Consider the following 21,703-nt stretch of genomic DNA (forward strand, 5'->3'; position numbering starts at 1 on the left):
GTACTGAGAAATTTAAAATTAACTTTTTAATAGTAATTGAGAAAATATGAATAAAAAAGACTCAGGAGTCTGTTTTGTCGTGAAAGAAAGACTCATAGCAGCAATAGTGTAGCAGAACAAACTGTTCCCTAATAAAGGATATGTGGAAAAGTTAAGGATAATGATGATAAATGTAAATAATAGTTGTGATTTATTGAGTGACTCTCAGAGGTCAGGATACTTTTTTATTTATTAACTAAAACATATATGCAAACACTCCCCTCTGGATATAAATGCACTTTTTAACGTATGCAGTTACTCATTCTGGAGTTTGAAACAAGTTGAACAGTGGAATTTGTTAGGAAAGAAGAATTTCTGTGCCGGGTGTGAAGACGCTCCCATTGATCAGCTCACCTGCCCTTTCCGACTTTGGACCTTCCATCTTTGAGTTTGTGCTTCCTTGCTTTGGTTTAATAGATGCAAAACATTCAGGGAGAGGAAATAAAAGAGCACAGGGTCACTTTTCCATTTGGAGAGAAGCTGATGCAGAGAATCAGATAAAGCAGAACTGCTAATGATTTTTACAGAACCTCTTTGTGGAGATGAGGGGGAGGTTATCATTGAAGTGTCCTCTGCCCCTTACATCCTTACTAGCGTGTATCCTCCTGGATGAGCTCCTTGGAGAATAGGGGAACACATCTGAAGGCATTGCTTTTACATTGATGGATCCTCTGCAGCTCATAGTGTAACCAAACTCACTGGGTTCGCCTCTTGGTGAGCGTGGAGCTAAAAACACTACCAAGGATGAAGTGGGTGGAGAAAAAGGTTTATTGCTTGCTCAAGCAATGGAGAACACTGGGGATAGCTCCCCAAACAGTGTCTCTCCGAGCTTAGTGCTGGTGGAGACTTTGTACATCAGAGTGCACAGGATATGTTACAACTGTGTAACAACTGGGCTCAATCAGGGCACAGGTACAGACCATTACATAATGAGTTCAAGGCACCATTACATTACAAAGTCAGGGTACCATGACATAGCAAGTTCAATGGAACATGCCATTACATACTGAATTCAAGGAACATGTCATTACATAATGGGTCCATGGTAACTTTTGGTCACTTAGAGCTGGAGTAATTTGTAGGAGTCTTGCAGCAATTGTGTAAGTTTCATTGTAGGATGGCAATGTCTGCAAAAAGGGGCACATCAACCTCTGAAAAACTGCTCATTTATTTTTCTCCTTGTCTGGAAAACATTTGACAGACCATGTTAATTACGGATCAGATTCTCAGTAACCCTTTCCTTGCCTGGTTTCTGGTCACAATAGGAGGCATAGAAGGGTCTTGGGAGTCCAGACAGTGGGACTGAATTGGAAATGGTTTGGGGCTAGAAGTCATAGGGCCCATCTGTTCCTGAAACATTAAAAGATCCAATTCACCTGGTCTTCCCCTAAGATACCTACTTTATGCTTTCTGATTATCTATATAAATAGCTTTGAAAATAGTCCTGCTTACTTGCTGGTTCCTCTGGAAATCTTAAAGGAGCTCTATACCTGGAGCAATCTGAGCTCAGGAGAGTTCCCACTTGCACTCCTGTAATTTCGTCAGGTTCCCTGGCTTAGGACTTCAGGATCCCTTAAGACCCCTCACTGGGTTAATTGGAACGAATTCTGGACATTTCAAGGATTGAGGCAAACAAACTCCTTCCCAGAGCAGCATGGTGTTTGCCTTATGAATGAAACTCCTGGGGAAAGAGAGAAAAACGTAGTCCCATAACCCTAGCTGGAGAGGAAAAGGAGAGAATCACTAAGATGCTCCAGAACATTCTTTCCTGTGCTCTAGGCTCTTGTTGCCTCTAAGTCTGTTTTTCAGGTACTTACCTTATTTATTCTGTATGCATAGTATGGTCTTAGTTTAGTCAGCTTGGATCTGAAGGTTCAAAATTATTTCCTTACCTTGGGCAGCAAAGTGGAATCATGGCCCTTAAAAAGTGGACCTGAGGCCCTGGACACTGTCCTTCATCAGCTCTGAGATCCAGGCTTCAACACAGAAAAGCACAGAACTACAGAACAAGAAGAGGTATTAGAGAGGATTTATTTTAGAATTTTTCATTTTACAGTTCCCCAAATAAGTATAAACAACATGAAGCATTCTGTAGATTCTAAGGCACTGTGGAGTGACAAGATGCACCATTGTTTTCTGTGTCACCAATAAAGAAAAAACACTGCCAACTGAATTATGACATACTTTCTTATTGTTTTGACCTTTTATTTCACATTATTAATAGATCCCTTTTAGACTTATTTAGACCTACTTTTAATCATACATTTTAAAATGAGATATGACTCTCGTACTCATGTAGAAAGGAAAATAAAATGGTTAAGGCATTGCTAAACTTTTCGTGTTCAGAATCCTATTCTTTTTGTGGTGAGGAAGATTGACCCTGAGCTAATATCTGTGCCAACCTTCTTCCATTTTGTGTATGGGATGCTGCCACAGCATGGCTTGATGAGTGGTGTGTAGGTCTATGCCCAGGATCTGAACCCGTGAACCCTGGGCAGCTGAAGAAGAGTGTGTGAACTTAACCACCAGGCCAGCCCCCAGAATCCTATTCTTCTGAATAATTTTTCCATTCAGTATTGTCTGTGCCTATGTTTTTCCACCCAGTATTGTTTTCCTTGCCGCCAAGAGTATTAGTACCACAGCAATTCTTAAGTATGCTCCACTATTGTGTCTGAGATTGTTACTGAGCAAGAGCTTGTTGCTTGATGTGCATAGAAGCCAATACAATGGCACTGGCTTTTGAGAGAAGAAAGAGCTTTATTGCAACGTCAACCAGCAAGGAGATAGGAGGCAAGGCTCAAATCTGTCTCCCTGAGCTGAAGCTGGGACAGACTTTTAAGGAGTTGGGAGTAGGAGTAATTATGCATAACACTAGCTTGTTGGAATCTGATTGGAGGGTGGGAGTGTAACACTCTTATAAGTCCAGTGTGCTACAAGTCAAGGGACCCTTCGCTTCTTATTAGGTTCCCCTCACCACTTTCTTCTCACACTGAGTTCCGTCAGGGAACTTTTGGTTCCCTGTGGCTTGAGGTCATCTGAGGGCAAGGTTTCCATCTTCTGAGCACATTCCAGCTGCATGTTTTGCAGTTCTTGGTCGTTGCCCCTGCAAGATGACCTTGACATTTCATTATTGATACAATAGGGCCAGTACAAATTGGTTTACGATGGTTCCAGGATTTTCTTCCAAGCTGTTGAAACCTATCCTATGTGCCTGTGTATTGGCACGAGCATGACTACTCACCACTAGCACCTGTTCAACAACAATTATAAGGTACTTCTGGATTTCAGATACGAAAATATAAAAATATTGCACCTATTAAAATCAGTGAAAACAGAAGGATTCACAGTATAGTCTTCTTTTCACGATAATACAATCACTCCTGAATCATTTCTGAGTAGCTGGTAAATTGTGTGTTCCTTGCCTGTGGTGTTCAGATTCAAGCTGAGAAGTGTCATAATCGTAGTCTCTTGACTAGCTTTGTGAGTCTTGTATGGACAGTAGTAGTATTGTGGGTATCTGCACAGCACACAACAGAAAGATGTCTTGTTAATTTAATCATACTTGTTAGAATTTTGCACTTCAGCTGGTATTTATATTCTACAGTTTTAACTTTAACTTATAGGACCTAAAGTTGGCTGCTGTGTTTTTGTTGGGGAAGATGTTGATACTGTTGTTGGGAAAAATGAATTATTTAAAACAAAACAAAATAAAATAAACATACATGCATTTGAAAAGTATTACCCTCTTCGGTGGCCCGGGGTTTGCCAGTTTGGGTCCCGGGTGCAGACATGGCACTGCTTGGCAAGCCACGCTGTGGTGGGTGTACCACATATAAAGTAGAGGAAGATGGGCACGGATGTTAGCTCAGGGCCAGTCTTCCTTAGCAAAAAAGAGGAGGATTGGTGGCAGATGTTAGCTTGGGGCTAATCTTCCTCAAAAATAAATAAATAAATAAAATTAAATTTAAAAAAAAGAAAAAGAAAAATATTACCCTATAAGTGCTCCGAAAGCATCTTGATGCTGACTCCATCAGGATGGGCTAAGTTATGCTATAGAATTGAACAACCTGAAAAATCTCAGAGATAACAACCAAGGTGTCTTTCTCACTCATTCTACATATCCATGTCTTCACTCCAGAATACAGGCTGATGGAATAGTCTTATATGAGATATTCTAAGTCTCACGGCAGAGGGAAAGGAAATGCTAGATGAGAAGCTGACTCTTAAACAGGACAAAAATGCACATCTTTTTCAAAGAGGAGATTATTGCAAGTCACAGGTCCAAGCCTGAGTTCTACTGGGCAGGCAAGTATGATCCTCCTGCAAGTAGGGGCAGCAACAATTTTGAACAATAATGTAACTACCATGGGTGCATAGTTAACATACACCTATGGAGGGACAACCTTGAAGTAATCTGTGCTTCCTTCCATACTATGCCTTCAGAATTGAGTACAGGGAAGTTGTATTGTCAGGGTTCTCCAGAGAAATAGAACCAATAGGATATTATAGATAGATAAAAACAGATTTACTATGAGGGATTGGCTCATGCAATTGTGGAGCTGAGAAGTCCCATGACCTGCCACCTCCAAGCTGGAGGCCCAGGGAAGCCAGTAGCATAGTTCTAGTCCAAGCCTGAAGGCATGAGAACAAGGGGAGTCAATGGTGTGAGTCCTGGTCCAAGTCAGACGCCCCGAGATAAGAGTGCCAATGTCCGTGGGCAGAAGACAGATGTCTTAGCTCAAGCAGAAAGAGTAAATATACCCTTCCTCCACCCTTTTAGTCTATTCAGGCCCTCAATGGATGGGATGATGCCCACCAGCATTGGCGAGGGCAATCTTTACCACTCTACCGATTCAAATGCTAATGTCTTCCAGAAACACTGTAACGGACACACCCAGAAATGTTTTACCAACTATCTGCACATCCCTTAGCCCAGTCAAGTAAACACACAAAATTAACCTTCACAGAAGCTGGATATATTCCCATCTGAAAATCTCTCATTTTTCTGTGAAATAGATGGTGGTGAATTCATTGACTAAGAAAGAGGGGTTTGGTGACGAGGTAGAGAGCTGAGGAGAGCAGTATCTGGAAAGGCTCTGGAGTCAGAAAAAAGGACAACCACAGAGAAAATGAGATAACCATGGACAAATAAAGGACTGCTAAATGATGCTAGGACCTAGCTGACGTTGAGAATAGTAAGTGTGGAATGGCAGCTTCCCGACACTCAACTTTGTCAGGCTCTTTGCTTAGCACTTGGCACAGTGCTGCACAAAACATGCATGGTCTTTGATCTCATGGAACTTACAGTCAAGTGGGGAAGATGTCCATTAAATAGCAGCACAAATTAATGTATAGTTACAAATTGTGGCAAGTCTATGTGATGCCAGCCCTGATATCAGTTCCCCTACATTAAACCCAGCATACATGGGGTTAAAACCAAATCACTCTTTCCCTGCTTATTCCCTGGCTCCCAGAATTCCCTATCTGCCGTGAAGACAAACAGCCAAGGTCGCCCACCTGGGTTCCTTATCATCTCCTCCTTCTTCCTGCAAGCAGCATCCCAAGGTGGAACACAGGCAGGTGGGAAAGCTCCGACCAGCCAGGCCACTGACTCCCCCCACTCTCTACAAGCAGCCACATTCCTCACAAACCTTTAAAACCCCTCGCCTCCCCTCTTTTGGGGAGGAGAGAGGAAACGAGACAAATATGAGGGCTCACTCTTGTCTCCTGGCTGATGTCATCTGAAATAAAAACCCTCTCCTTGCCATAAGCCTGGAGTTCCAGTTTGTATTTGGCCCCTCTTGTGTGGCGGGTAAAGAACCTATGTTTGTAGGTGCTAACATACAGAAATAAAAGGGTTCTGTGAGAGAATTAATTTGAATTAAGGGGAAGGAGGTCAGGGAAGTCTTCACTGAAGAAGAGCCATTTGAACTGACATCTGAAGGATGACCAGAGGGAGATGTTCTAAACAGAGGAAATGTGTAGATTAAGGGACAGCAAAGAATTTGGGATGTGGGAGATACTAAAAAGCCCACGTGACCCGAGGACAGAGAACAACAGGAAGATAGCAGCAGGTAATTCAGGACTGGCAGAGCCAGATTGCAGGGTTTTATAAACTGTGTTAAGGGGTTTACGCCTTACTCCAGGGCAGAGGGCGGCCACTGAAGGGTTCTGAGAAGAGTGACATAAACAGATGAATCTTTAAATGTCCATCCTGGCTGCCTTGAACAGCAAGGCTCGAGGAAAGGCAAGATTAGATGTCGAGACACGATTCAGGCGACTATGGTAATTTGGACTAGAACGACACTTGTGATACAATTGGTCTTTCCCCGATTCCCATGAAGAACTGGAGCTACAGCCCAGAGTCTCTGACACTGAGTAAAAAAGCCTCTTTTGTCTTGGTTTATGTTTGGCTCAGGGCGAGCGGCCCTTCCTGGACCTAAACTCCAGGTCCGCACAATTCTCCACTTCAGAGCCAACCTCCCTACTTCTTTTTCACATCTTACTCTTCCTCGTGAACTCATTCTTAACCATGTTTCTTCTTCTACGTCTCTTCAATCAGCCCTGCCCGTGCTCTTTATTTATCAGCCAGAATGCCTTCAACAAAATCAGCAGTAGCAACTCAGTTTACAGATTTGGGGCTTTATTCTAAGAAAGAATGAGAGATACCAGGGAAAAGACTGTGTATCAGGTCCTCATCCCCCCACCCCCAAATAATCATCAGACACTAAAATCATTTGGAGCTTTTGGAGCCCTATCAATCAGGTGGGGAATTATCTCCATTTTAAGGCTGACAGGAGAGAGCCGCCGTTCTGCCCCCTCGCTCTGCAGACGCCCCCGAGGACAGGCACCGAGTCCCCGAGCCCTCTGGGAAGTGCAGTCCTTCGAGCGGGATCCCCGACCGGGCGCGGTCGCCTCCAAGTGCGCAGATGCGACTCCAGACGGAGCCTGAGCCTTTTGTCTCCCCGCGGCTCCGTGGGTCCGCGAGGCGGCTCTGTCTCTCCCGCCCCTCCCAGAGCGCAGCCCGGCGGGATCCAGCTCTGTGGCCGGAGCCAGGTCCGCAGCGAGTCGCGGGTAAGAGAAAGCGGGCCTGAGCGCGGGTCTCCGCGACCCGCCCGTCCCTGCACGGCTCTAACGCCTCGCGCCGCAGCCCGGGCCGGGCCCTCAGCTTCCGGCCTCGGCGGGGGACGGGCTGGGCCCTGCCTGAGCCCCGGCCCCACACCTGGGCTCTGCGCGCGCTACCCCAGGGGGGGGTCTCGAGCCAGCTTTGTGACTTTCTGAGCGGACGGCGTCCCGGAAGCGGGGTTGCCGCTAAGCCCTCTGGGAAGTGGAGTCCGGCAGCGTGAAGGGGGCGTGGCGCAGCGGGGGATTCTGGGAGTGGGAGTCCGGGGGCTGAGGGCAAGTGGTCCCACGTGCGGAGAGCTTGGGTCCCTCCCCCTGGTTTTGGCCGTACGTCTTGTCACTCCACCGAGAGCGTTAAGGTGTTGAACTTTTGGGGTAGAAAGGAAAAAACGGAGTCCATGTCTTACTCATTGCCCTTATGTGCTTTGCCCTACCAGAGTTTTTGGCCTGTCTGTGCTTGGGGGCCAGTTCAAGGGGTTCGAGTTCGAACGTGCAAGGGAATCCTGGCCTGTATATTCTCAGTCTTAAAGAGCGAGTGAGGAATCGGCTGTCTGAGAGCCCCGTCTATCAACTACCTTGTGTTTACGAATAGCAGGGATGAACCAAGTGAGGGACCCCCGCTTCTAGTTACTGCCACCATGATCACAGGCCGCCTATGGCCACTTGTGTGTTTAGGGTGTTTCTCATGGGAGTTTCTGCACTGTCTGGAACCGGGTGTGTGCCTGAGGCTCATACTTCACTGCCCTGATTCTTTCCTGCTTTTGCCCTGGTGTGGCATGTAGTGACTGATCTTGGTGATCCAGAGGATGGTCTTCCAGCTGTGGAGATTAATTTAGCCTAAATAATAAAGATTCCAAGTAAATTAGGGTTACTTCTGAGGCCCTAGGACTTAAATCCATAGGAATAAGCCTCCTCGGAATAGAGAGAGAGGATGATGCCTCAAGGAGCAGGAATCAGTTCCAGAAGAGGAGAAGCCTAACCTCAAAATCTCCTCCCAGAGCTTCAGAGTAGAGTTGAGTGATTTACACGAAGAAGCAGATTATGTATTGCTGAAAAGTCCGCGTTTCTCTCATTCGAAACAGTGAATAAGGAGGGAGTCATAGCAATAACAGGATAAAGAAGAGAAGCTGATAATGGATTATCTGACCATTGAAGTTGAGGAAGAAGGTAGGAATTACAGAAATAAACGTGGAGTTGAAAGTGGAGGAAATACCCTTGATGAGAATGAAAAGGGAACAGACACATGTCAGGAGAAAGCCCTGAAGTAGAGAAGTTCTCAGTAAACTACCATGTTTGGAAATCACTAAGTGGTCTCCTTGTAGTGCATTCTCCGGCCCCATCTTCCTCTTTCAGCACTTCTGTGCTCATCCACATTCCCTCTGAAGCTGTGGAAGGGAGAATGTTCCATAGTGCTTGCTTTTGTGATAAAGGGCAGGTCACACTCTTCCACCCCCATTGGACTGTTCCAAAAGGTTGATGTATTTGTGGCTCTGTGGGTTTAACTTTTTGGTGAAAGCACTTTCACTTAATTGTCTTACCCTAGCTTCATCTGAGCTTTTTGAGTTAAGTAGAGTAGGCCTTATATATATAATTCAGCTGGCTTGCGATAGCTTTTGTCCTAGTGAATTTGGGAGTGGGAAGATAGAGTTTACCTCTTTCATGGCTTTTTTCCTGCTCCTTCCAGCCGTGACTCCTGCTGATGCTTCTCTGCCCCAAAAACAGAGCACAGAAGAAATGGAATCTACTGTTGAGCTCCTTCCTGTGGAGTTCCAGGCGAGTTTGGGTTTAATTTCACTCCTCTGAAATCTTAGCTTGTTGTTCACAGTGTGTCCTCATTTCTTTCTTCATCTTGCTTCTGAGGTCCATGGAAATCCCCTCTAGAGAACTGAGCCAAAGTAATTTTTCCTTGAAGACTTGAAGCTCTGGGAACAGCTCAGGCCGGAGCTTTAAATTTGGGAATAATCTGTGTGGATGGTATTTACAACCATGAAACTGTGATCAGTAAGGGAATAAGTGTAGCTAGAAAAGAGATGAGATCTTATTACTGAGTCCTATAGCTCTGCAACACTTAGAGTTCAGGGAGATGAAGAGAAACCAGCAAAGAAGACTGAGATGAAGTGGCCAGTGAGGTAGGAGGAAGCCAAAAGTGTGGCATCCTGGTAACCAATTGAAGAAAGTGTTTCAAGGAGAGGGGAGAGATCGCCTGCGTTAAATGCTGCTGCTAAGTCAAGTAAGATGGGGCCTGAGAATTGGCCATTGGATTTTAAAATAGGAAGATCATTGGTGACCGCCAAGGGCCATTCCATGGAGCGGTAGGCGTGAAGCCTTGTTGGAATGGGTTCAGAAAAAAGTAAGAGGAGAGAAATTGGAGGCGGGGACTACAGATAACTATTTTGGAGAGTTTTACTCTCCAGGAAAGGATAGAAGTGATAGCTGTAAGGAGTAGTAAGACCAAAGAGGTTTTTTTCCCCTAAAGACGGGAGAAATAAGAGATTGTTGATAGGTGTGTAAGATGGATGGAGACAAGAAGATGTCTAAGGACTGCACTCTGGAGAACTCCAGCGTTTAGAGCCCCTTTTCAAACATTGCTTTATTTTAAATTAAATAATCCTGTGATTATTTATAACCTGTTTCACAGATGAAGAAACTGAGGCTACAGTAACATGCTCAGAATCATAAATGGTTGAGCCCTGATCAGAACCCAGGTATGTCTGATGCTAAATCCTATGCCTCTAACGACTCTATTCTTTTACGGACATCCTTTCCCACAAAGTATTCTCCAATTAATTATGGTCAACAAAGGACGCTCATGTGACTGTCAATATAACATAAAGTATGAATCTTATCTTAGAACATTTGATCCTTTTCAATGTAAAATCAGTAAATTCACTCATTCAGAACAACTTTAATTGCTAAAGGATAACTAAATAAATGTAAAAGTCATGGCCCTAAGTACAGAGAAAGAAGGCGCCTCTATTAGAAGAGCATGAGAACAGCATGAATGTCTACATACATTCAGGACATCAAGCTGAATTTCTGTAAAATCTTGGACTAGCCCAGGAATCAGTATAAATTACTTATCTGAGCCTTATCCCATCTACAATATAATCAGTAATTAACGTTTGGTTATCATTCAGTGGTTATATTACATTTATTTAACAAAATATGTAAGAGGCAGAAGAATATAGTTATATAATATAAAAGAATATATATATATATATATCTATTCTATATAATATAGAAGAATATAGTTAAAAGTATAGCTTTCGAGTGAGACTGCCTGGGTCCAAATCTCAGATCTGATCCTTACAGCTGTAAATAATGTTAATAATAGTACTTACCTCATATAGTTATTATTACAAGAGATAGTTCATTCAAAGGACTTAGCACATAGAAAATAAATTATAAATGTTAGCTATTATTATTATTTTCCCTAACACAGATTAATACTTGGAAATTTTAGAATATTCCATTAAAATGGTTAAAATAAAGATTTAACCTTCAGATTAAAAGACACTTCGTCTTCTAGATTGTTCTCTTCCCTCAAGGATTACGAAGAATGTGCTTGTACTTCCAGGAACTGGTGACAGTGAAGGATGAGGAAATGGATTTTGCCCATGTGGAGGTGGACCAGCTGAATTCTGCCCAGAGGAACATGGGCCTGGATCTGGAGGTGGAGAATTGTGGAAGCCTGGTATTTTGGGGTAAGGAAGTCATTTTGTAATGCAGAGTGCTTACTGAGATGTCAGCTTCCTTAACAACTAATGACATCTAAAATGTCATAGTTTTGCTTAGGATCTGGAGAGCCCCTGATAACTTGGAGCTCAGAATTGGGCTTCTTTTCTCTTTTGGCAAGCAAAAGTTCACCATATGTGGAACTGAAAAAGGACAGCTTCGTTATATTGCTTTTAAGACTTAGAAGCTACAGTAATTCAAACAGTGTGGTATGGGTGAAAAGATAGGTGTAAACCAATGGAACAGATCAGATAGTCCAGAAGTAGACCCACACTTATATGGTCAATTAATTTCTGACAAAGGTGCAAAAGCAATTCAGTGTTAAAAAGAGAATCTTTTCAACTAATGGTGCTGGAACAGGTGGACACCTGTATTAAAAAAAAAAAGAATCTCAATCTATACCTCCCACCATATATAGTAAGTAACTCAAAGTGGGTCACAGACCTAAGTATAAAATCTAAAACTATACAACTTCTAGAAGATAACATTACGGACAGTCTTTGTAACCTTTTGTAAGGCAAAATTTTATTATATATGACACCAAAAGCTCGATCCAGTAAAGCCATCTGGATCTCAAGTTTGCTTTCTTGGAAGGTTTTTAACCTTGAATCTAAGTCCTTTGCTAGATACAGGACTGTTCAGATTATCTATTTCTTTTTGAGTGAGCTCTGGGAATGGTTTCTCATCTTTCATTCCTGATATTGGTAATTTGTATCTTCTCTCTTTTTTTTCCTTTGTTGGTCTTCCTAGAGGTTTAACAATATTATTGATCTTTTCAGAGAACCAGCTTTTGGTTTCATCGATTTTCTCTATTGTCTGTTTTCAATTTTATTCATTGCTACTCTTATCTATTATTTTCTCCCCTTTGCTAACTTTGTGTTTAATTTGCTCTCTTTTATTAGTTTTTTAAGGTGGAAGCTTGATCATTGTATAAGATCTTAATATAATGTAATACAGTCACACGCTGCGTAATGACGTTTCGGTCAATGACAGACCACAAACATGATGGTGGTCCCATAAGATTAGTACCATATAACCTGGGTGTGTAGTAGTCTATACCATCTAGGTTTGTGTAAGTATACTCTGTGATGTTTGAACAATGACGAGATTGCCTAACGATGCATTTCTCAGAATGATCCATCATTAAGTGACACATGACTGTCTAATGTAGTATGTTTCTTATTCTATCTTGATCATTAATATAAGATCTTCATATAACATCTTTATTCTCTTCTAATAGGAACATTTAATGCTATAAATTTCCTTCTAACTGCTTTAGCTATGTTCCACAATGTTTTTTTTTTTATTTTTTAATTTTTTTGTGAGGAAGATTGGCCCTGAGCTAGCATCTGTTGCCAATCTTCCTCTTTTGCTGAGGAAGACTGGCTCTGAGCTAACATATGTGCCCATCTTCCTCTATTTTGTATGTGGGATGCTGTCACAGCGTGGCTTGATAAGTGGTGCCTTGGTCCACACCTGGGATTCGAACCTGTAAACCCTGGGCCACTAAAGTGGAGCTCACGAACTTAGCCGCCACACCACCAGGCTGGCCCCATGTTCCACAATTTTGATTTGTGGTATTTTCATTTCCATTCAGTTCAAAATAATTTCTGTTTTCACTTGTGATTTCCTCTTTGACCCATGGGTTATTTACAAGTCTCCAAATTTTAGGTGATTTTCAATAAATTTCTAGTTTTGATTTTATAGTTTGATTCTGCTGTGGTCAGAGATACTTTGTATGATTTCAGTTCTTAAAAGTTTTTGAAGTTTGTTGTATTATCTATAATCTAATCTTGATAATTGTTCCACGTGCACTTGAAAATCAATGTCAATTATTGTCAGGTTGATTGACAGTGTTGTTCAGGTCTTCTCTGTCCTTACTGATTTCCCATTGGCTTCTATTGATTACTGACAGAGGAGTGTTGAATTCTCCAATTATAATTGTGGATTTGTCTATTTCTCCTTTTAGTTCTGTTAGTTTTTGCTTAATGTATACCGAAACACTTTTGTTAGGTGCATACACATTAAGAATTGTTATGTCTTCTTGGTGAATTGACCTCTTTTTCATATAATGTCCTTCTGTAACCTTGGTAATATTCCTTGTTTGGAAGTTAATTTTGTCTGATATTAATATAGCCACTCTAGCCTCCTTCTCATTAGTGTTTGCATAGTATATTTTCCCATTCTTTTTGCTTAACTTAAGTGAGTTTCTTGTGGACAGCATGTAATTGGGTCTGGTTGTTAAATCCATTCTGACAATCTGTGATTTTCAGTTGGTGTGTTTAGACCATTTACATTTAAAGTAATTATTGGTATGGTTGGATTTAAGTCTTTCATACACGTAATTGTTTTCTTTTTTCTTTTTTTTTTTTAAAGATTGGCACCTGGGCTAACAACTGTTGCCAATCTTCTGTTTTTTTTTCCCCTGCTTTATCTTCCCAAACCCCCCTGGTACATAGTTGTATATCTTGGTTGCAGGTCCTTCTAGTTGTGAGATGTGGGACGCCGCCTCAACGTGGCCTGACGAGCGGTGCCATGTCCGCGCCCAGGATCCAAACCCTGGGCTGCCGCAGCGGAGCGCGCAAACTTAACCACTCGGCCACGGAGCCAGCCCTGTAGTTGTTTTCTATTTGTTCTTTTTAGTGTTCATTTTTTTCTTTTTCTGCCTGTTTTTTTGATTATTTCTTATTATTGCGTTTTATCTGCACTATTAGCTTATCATTAAAACTTTTTTATTTTATTGATGTCATAATAGTTTATAACATTGTGAGATTTCAGTGGTACGTTACTATTTGTCAGTCACCATATATATGTGCCCCTTCACCCCTTATGCCCACCCCCTTCCCCTCTGGTAACCACTAATCTGTTCTCTTTATCCACGTGATTAAACCTTATTTTTAAAGATTTTCTTTAAGGGTCGTCCTAGAGTTCCCAATATGCTTCTTTCATTAATCATAGTATCCCTTTACAGAATGTTATAACACTTCATATATAGTATAGGAACCTTACTTCTATAAGCTGCTAGTTCTTCCGTCCCATCTTTTGTATGATTGTTGTCATGCATTTTGCCTTTATATATGCTATAAATCTACAATATATGCTACTATTTTTGATTAACACAGTCAATTATCTCTTGGAGCATTTTAAAATAAGAAAAAATGAATTTTATATTCCATTTCTAGCACTCTTCATTTTTTTTATATAGAGCAGGCGTGGGCAAACTTTCTCTATAAAGGACCAGATAGTGAATATTTTCTGTTTTGTGGGCCATACACTCTCTGTTGCAACTGCTTAACTCTGCCATTGTGGCATGGAGGCAGCCGTAAACAGTAGTAAACAAAGGGAGTGGGCAGATTTGGCCTGTGGGCCGTAATTTGCTGAACCCTGATGTAGATCTAAGTTTCTCACTAGTATCAGGTACTTCTGCCTGAAGAACTTTCTTTAACATTTCTTATAGTTCAGGTCTACTGGTATTGAATTCTCTCAGCTTTTATTTGTCTGAAAAAGTCTGTATTTCACCTTCATTTTTGAAAGATGTTTTCACTGAATGTGGAATATGGTGACAGTTTTTTTTTCTTTCAGCACCTTAAATGTGTCACTTTATTGTCTTCACGTTTATAATAGTTTGTGACCAAAAGTTTCTGTAATTTTTATCTTTGTTTTCTGTATGTAATGTGTCTTTTTTCTATGGCTGCCTTTAAGATTTTCCCTTTATCTTTGTTTTTTAATAGTTTGAATATGATTTATCTAGGGATGTGTGTGTCTGTGTATTTCATCCTACTTGGGGTTATCTGAGCTTCCTTGGGTCTTTAGTTTAATGTCTTTCATTAGTTTTGGAAAATTATCAGCTATTAACTCATCAAATATTGTCTCTGTCCATTCTCTTTGTCTTTTCTCCTTCCAGGATTCCAATTACATGTATGTTCAAGCATTTTAAATTGTCCCACAGCTCTTAGATGCTCTCTTCTGGCTTGTTGGTTTATTTTTCACTGTTTTTTCCTCATTGTGTTTTAGTTTGGGTAATTTCTGTTGACTTATTTGTGAGTTTACTCATTCTTTTCTTAGCTATGTTGACTCTCCTGATGCACCCACTGAAGACACTCTTCTTCTCTCTGATCATATTTTCTCATTTCTAGCATTTCCATTTGACTTCTTCTTATAGTTTCCAACTATCTGCTGAAATTCCCCAACTGTTAATGCACACTGTCCACCATTTCCACTGGAGCCTTTTACATATTACTCATAGTTATTTTCAATTCCCTTATAGTTCTAATTTCTGGGTAATCATTGAATCTGGTTCTGTTACTCTATGGTTTTATACAATCGAATTTGGATGGGGCTGGGAAGGGGTGCATGGAGAGAGGATGCAAGCAGACCCATTGTGAGGCTGCTGCATTAGTTTAGATGAGAGATGATGGTGGCTGAACCAGGGTGGTAATAGTGGGGAGGGAAAGTACAGAATGGATTTGAGAGAGATTTGGGAGGTATAATCCATAGATCTTGGTTTATTTGCTGTGATTGGTAAAGTAGAATTCAATGTGATTCTCAAGTTTCTGACTTTCGGCTGGAAAACGTGTTTAGGCTTTTGTGAGGATTAGATATGTACATGTATTTAACCTTTCAGAATAGTAGCTTACACATAATAAACACTATATAAGTGTTTGTCTAATATTATAGTTCACAGCATAGATTAAATTTTATGTACAATGATATTCTCAACTTCTGAAAATCATGACAACATTAAAAATATGTTTTACTCGGGGCTGGCCCCGTGGCCGAGTGGTTAAGTTCGCGTGCTCTGCTGCAGGCGGCCCAGTGTTTCGTCAGTTCGAATCCTGGGCACGGACATGGCACTGCTCATCAAACCACGCGCTGAGGCGGCATCCCACATGCCACAACTAGGACCCACAACTAAGAATATACAACTATGTACCGGGGGGGCTTTGGGGAGAAAAAGGAAAAAAATAAAATCTTTAAAAAATATATGTTTTACTCAAACATGGGTTATGTTTCTATAATGGGATGAAAGGATCTTAAGAAGGGTTTATCATCATCCAACGTTGCCTCACTGCTTGTATTATTTGTGTTCAACTCAGTTCATACAATATAGATTTAACATGTGCTTGCTCTTCACCAGCGCTATGATGGGCCCTGAGAAATATCAGTGAACAAAAGAGGTGTGATTCCTACCCTCAGAAAACTTACCTTTTGATGGTAGAGTTTATATTTATATTAATGTCTTTTTATTAACATGAATGATAATGGCGATATTTTCTTAGGTGGCAAAACCTGGGGAATGTACAGCTTGAGGAAGAAGATGAGTTAGGTATGGATATAATGAATTCGAGATTTCCAAGTGAATACGTGAAGTAGATAGTTGAATATATGGATCTGGGGGAGAGAGAACTAAGCTGGAGATATTGATTTAAGGTCATTGATATATAGAAAGCAGTTGTAACTAGTAGACAAATAAGTCCTGGAGATCTAATGCACAGTGTAGTGAATATAGACGAGAATAGTCTATCATAATCATCAAACTTGCTAAGAGACTGGGTCTTAGTTATTGCATCATAAAAAAGTGATAATTATGTGACATGATAGAGGTGCCAACTATTGCTACAATGGCAATCATATTATAATATATAAATGTATCAAATCAACGTGTTGCAGACCCTAAATTTACACAGTGTCATATGTCAAATATGTTTCAATAAAAAAGGCACTTAAGGCCATGGACTGGATGTCTTTCAAGGAGATAGTGTGGGTAGGGTAGAGTGGGGGCAAAAGAGAGGAGCCTAAGACTGAACACTGAGAACCATCAACATTTAAGAAGAAGAAACAGAATAAGTTCCAAAGAGATAGAGATCAGAAGAAAAACATGGAGAGCTTAGAATCGCAGAGTTGAGGGGGAGAATATATGTCAAATATATCTGAATAAAGTTGGGGAACAAAAGGGAGAATGTTGTTAGGAGGAAGGCATGGTCGAGACTGTCAAGTGCTGTTGAGAGGCCAAGCTAAGCAAGAAATGAAAAAGATCTGCTGGATTTAGGTGACATACAAATGGCTAGTGATGTCACTGAGAGCAGTTTCAGTCAAGTGGTGGGGAGAGAAGCCAGGCTGCAGTGGCTTCAGGAGCAAGTAGGTGATGAGCAGATATACAAAACCTGTTTGAGAAATTTTGCTGTAACAAAAAAGGAAGGAAGAAAGGAAGGAGAGAGAAGGAAGGCAAGGAGAGAGGGAGGAAGGAAAGAAGGAAGAAAGGTGGCCGTGGTTAGTGGATACACAAAATCATATGTAAAGCATATGCTAAACATATTTTAAAAATCTGTGCCTTTAAAAAAGGGTTAAGGGTAATGATTTAAAAAGTCAAAACTGGTTGTCTCCAGCTGGTATTATTATAAGTGATTTTTTTCTAATACTTTTTCAAAACTGCCCAATCTCAACCTATGTTTTCATCTTTCCCCTCCTTCCTCATTTTATGTTAACATTTATTCTCCTCCCTTCTGGTTATCCTCGTCCCTGGTTAGTCTGTTCAGTTTTCCATTCTCTTAGGTAGAGCATCTTCATTGTCTGACCTTTTGCTGTGCCTTATCTTAGTGATTCTCCCATCTCTGTTATTCCCTGAGACTTATTCATCTGCCATTGCCACAAGGCTCTTTCTGAAACGTTGAAATAAGCATTTTTAATAGACATCACTTTTATTTTCTGTATTCTCTTGCCACCTCAGCAGTTTTCCTTCTCTCAGCACAGAGAGCACAAACATTTGTCCTTTTTATTTATTTCAGATTCTGAATCTATACCTGAAACTAAAGTGTCCCTTTCAAAGCAGGAAGTTTATGAAGTATCATCTGAAAGGCAGCTGGTAATAGAAAGACTTAAAAAGGATGATTCCTGGGATCCCAGATTGATAGAAGCCTGGGAATGTGAAGGCACATTGGAAAGGCAGAAAAGAAATCAGGAGAAAGATTTAAGGCAAGTCATAATTAAACACAAGAAAACCCCTATGGAAGGTTGTAGTGATATGGGGGAAAAGTCAAGCCCAATTAAACATCAGAAGGTTTACTCGGTAAAAAAGCCTTGAAAGTGCAATGAGTGTGGGAAGTCCTTCGGTTACTACTCAGCCTTTATCCTACATCAGAGAATTCATACTGGAGAGAAGCCCTATGTATGTAATGAATGTGGGAAGGCCTTCAGTCGGAGCTTATCACTTATTCAGCATCAGAGAATTCACACTGGAGAGAAACCTTATGGGTGTAACAAATGTGGGAAAGCTTTCAGTCATCGCTCAGCCCTTATTCAGCATCATATTATTCATACTGGAGAAAAACCCTATGAATGCAATGAATGTGGGAAGGCCTTCAACCAAAGCACTTACCTTATTCAACACCACAGAATACACACTGGAGAGAAACCCTATAAATGCAAAGAATGTGGGAAAGCTTTCAATGACACCTCATCCCTTCTTAAACATCAAAGGGTTCATACTGGAGAGAAACCCTATGGATGTAAAGAGTGTGGGAGAGCCTTTAGTGACAGGTCAGGGCTTGCTCAACATCACAGAACTCATACAGGGGAAAAGCCATATGGATGTAGTGAATGTGGGAAAGCCTTCAGTTACTGTTCAGCCCTTATTCAACATCAAGGCACCCATACTGGGGAGAAACCTTACAAATGTAACGAATGTGGGAAAGCCTTCAGTGACCGCTCAGCTCTTGTAAGACATCAGAGAATTCATACTGGAGAGACACCTTACAAATGTAAAGAATGTGAGAAGGCCTTCAGTCAGAGCTCATACCTTACAAAGCATCTGAGAACTCATACTGGAGAGAAACCGTATAAATGCAATGATTGTGACAAAGCCTTCAGCCAGAGTTCATCTCTTATTCAACATCAGAAAACTCATACAGGAGGAAAACCCTACAAATGTAAGAAAATTGAGAAAACCTTCAGTGTGCATTCAGCCTTTCATCAACATAAAGAAATTCATGATGAACTGAATGCAGTAGATTCATGAAATAATTATGTATTTTCTCCTGATTGGATAGACCTGTTCTAACTATGACAGGGTATATTGCAAAAACTTGTGATGCTGTGTCACACAGAAAATAGCCCTCTTTCTTGAAATGCTATTAGGTATGGAAGAGGACGAGAGGTACATGTGGGTGTCTCGGTTACGAAACCAGAATACCTGAAGCAGTGGAGAAGAGAATTTCCAGGGAAGCACAGAAGGAGAAAGTCTAGTCAGAGAACAGAGTAAAGAGCTAGGCATCTGTATCAGTAGAAAACCAATCAGGGGAGCAGACTGAATGTTGCTTGAGGCTGGTGACTCTCTAGATAGTAGTTTCAACCTGAAACCAAAGTGGGGGAGGATCAGGACCCCAAAGAGGAAAATTACCAGGAAGTTTCACTAGGGAATTAAAAAGAGAAAAAAGTCTGAGCCCAGAAGAGCCTCCTTTCTCTGTCCCTGCCCTCCAATTGTTCACTCACACATTTGCAAACATTTAAACCGGTGGTTATTGACCCTGGATGCACATTGAAATCATCTGAGAAGCTTTAAAAAAATACCCGGGTCCCAGCCCCAGCGATTCTGATTCAATTGGATTGGGGTGTAGCCTGGGCATCAGGAATTTTTAGAACTTCTCAGGTAATTCCAACATGCAGCCCAGATTAAGAACCATTGATTCAGATTCTGCACAAGGATCAACTCAATACGATAAGAGGATTACAGGCAACCAAAAGGATAAGAGTTCCTTGTGTCCTTGCTGCTGCTTTTCCTTTCTCTTGCTAATTGTATAACATCATCTTTTTGACCTGATTTTGGATCCCTTTCCTTGGGCCTTTTTTGTTTTCTCTGACTTTGTGTGAACCAACCTGCCTGACACTAACTTCTGCTTTGACCGTGAATCTTGCTAAATGTGCTCCTTGAAGCCTGGTTATTGCTTTCTCAACCATTTCTACCTACTAGAGTCATAAATTGTGCCTGCTACCCATGGCTCAGTCATAGCAAAAATTAACTGTAAGAAACAAGCTTAGAGGAGGGCCTGAAGATCGGAAATCAGGATTGAAGACAGAGTGATGGGAAGGGACTTTCGAAGAGTTAAAATTTTGACTCCAACTGGATAGTATGTATCTTAGAATTTCCAGAAATTATAGTAAAATTTAGTTGTGTGCATGAATTAATACTCAACTTTAAGGGGTATAGGTGGGAGGGAGGGTAAATCGAGAATGTTCCTATATCTAACATGAAGCCCAGTAATAACTCTAAGGAGATTATTACAGATCATGTCATCTCTATAGAACATCCATTAAAAGATACAGCAAGTAGAGGAATTTACATATTAAAAAAATCTTTAACCCAAAAGAAGTCAGAAAAGGAGGAAGAGAGAAACAAGCAGCTGAGACAAATAGCAGAGAGCAAAATGGTAGACCTAAATTTAACCCTGTCAGTAATTACATTAAATGAAAAAGAAACACCCCAGATAAAATTCAAAGATTGTCAGACTGAATAAAGAAGCTTAACTCAACTGTATCTGAAAGAGGCACACTTTAAATACAGAAGGGCTTACAGGTTGAAAGTTCAAAAGATGAACATGGATGTTGGCTGTGGGTTTGTAATAAATGGCCGTTATCATGTTGAGATGCTTTCCTTCTGTACCCGTTTTGTTGAGAGTTTTTATCATAAAGGTATGTTGGATCTTGTCAAATGCTTTCTCCGTGTCTATCGGGATGATCATGTGATTTTTATTCTTCATTTTCTTTTTTTTCCTAAAGCTTGGCACCTGAGCTAACAACTGTTGCCAATCTTCTTTTTCTTTCCTCCTTTTTTTCTCCCCAAATCCCCCCAGCACATAGTTGTGTATTTTGGTTGTGGGTCCTCCTAGTTGTGGCATGTGGGATGCCACCTCAACATGGCCTGATGAGCAGTGCCATGTCTGCGCCCAGGATTCGAACTGGCGAAACCCTGGGCCACTGAAGTGGAGTGCGTGAACTTGACCACTTGTGTTCCCGAGACCAGCTAGGCAGCCAGCTGAAGGGGTGGATGGAATTAATAGACAGAACACAGTCTATCTAATAGACACAACACACTCTACATTTTTTAACAGGACAGGGGACCAACCATCAGTCTCTAGGACAGAGGTGACATCCCTCTGATCGCCACGTATTTATTTGCAGGCCAAGAAGTACAAGCATAGCAGGAACTCTTGCCAGCAGGGATATGCAAGTCAAAGCTCAGCAGTTCTAATCTCCCCCCCTTCAATGTACCCCGGCGTTACGCAAGGCCATTCTCTGAGGGAGTATCCTGGGAACAAACAATCTGGCAAGTGATGCAGATGGTGTTCCATTCCTGCAAGGGCCCAGCGTCCTTAAGCCCCTTGCCTTCATGTTTGTTAAGATACTACCTTCTGGCCTTTGATTCCAAAGCACAAACAATCTAACACAGTAATTTATGAGAATCAGCAGATTGCATATTTCTCAGTCACACATTTTGTAATTTGTTCTTGCTAAGCTTAAAGCCTTGCAATAATGTAGCTGTGCTCTCCTGCAATGTATGTTCAGTGTTGATTTGGGCTTTGCTCCTTCAGTTCTTCTTCACCATTATAATTTCCCTCTTCTCTCTTTGTGTCTAGCCTTACAGACTTCCATGATTTTTAGCTCAGTGATAGATTTTTTTTTTAAAGATTTTATTTTTATTTTTTCTCCTCAAAGCCCCCCACTACACAGCTGTATATTCTTCGTTGTGGGTCCTTGTAGCTGTGGCATGTGGGACGCTGCCTCAGCGTGGTTTGATGAGCAGTGCCACGTCCGC

General features: G+C 41.2%; 1 protein-coding gene across 1 annotated transcript; it reads left to right on the forward strand.

The window, feature by feature from the left end:
- The first annotated feature begins 10,593 nt into the window (after positions 1–10,593).
- On the forward strand, positions 10,594–20,600 carry LOC139074838 (zinc finger protein 892-like). The gene is given in 2 exon segments (XM_070567622.1): positions 10,594–10,865; positions 17,682–20,600. Coding segments are annotated over 2 exon segments (1,374 nt in total). The 5' UTR covers positions 10,594–10,720; the 3' UTR covers positions 18,911–20,600.
- Positions 20,601–21,703: the final 1,103 nt, after the last annotated feature.

This window comes from Equus przewalskii, chromosome 12, assembly GCF_037783145.1.
Source record: "Equus przewalskii isolate Varuska chromosome 12, EquPr2, whole genome shotgun sequence".
In the NCBI taxonomy this organism is placed as follows: Eukaryota; Metazoa; Chordata; class Mammalia; order Perissodactyla; family Equidae; genus Equus; species Equus przewalskii.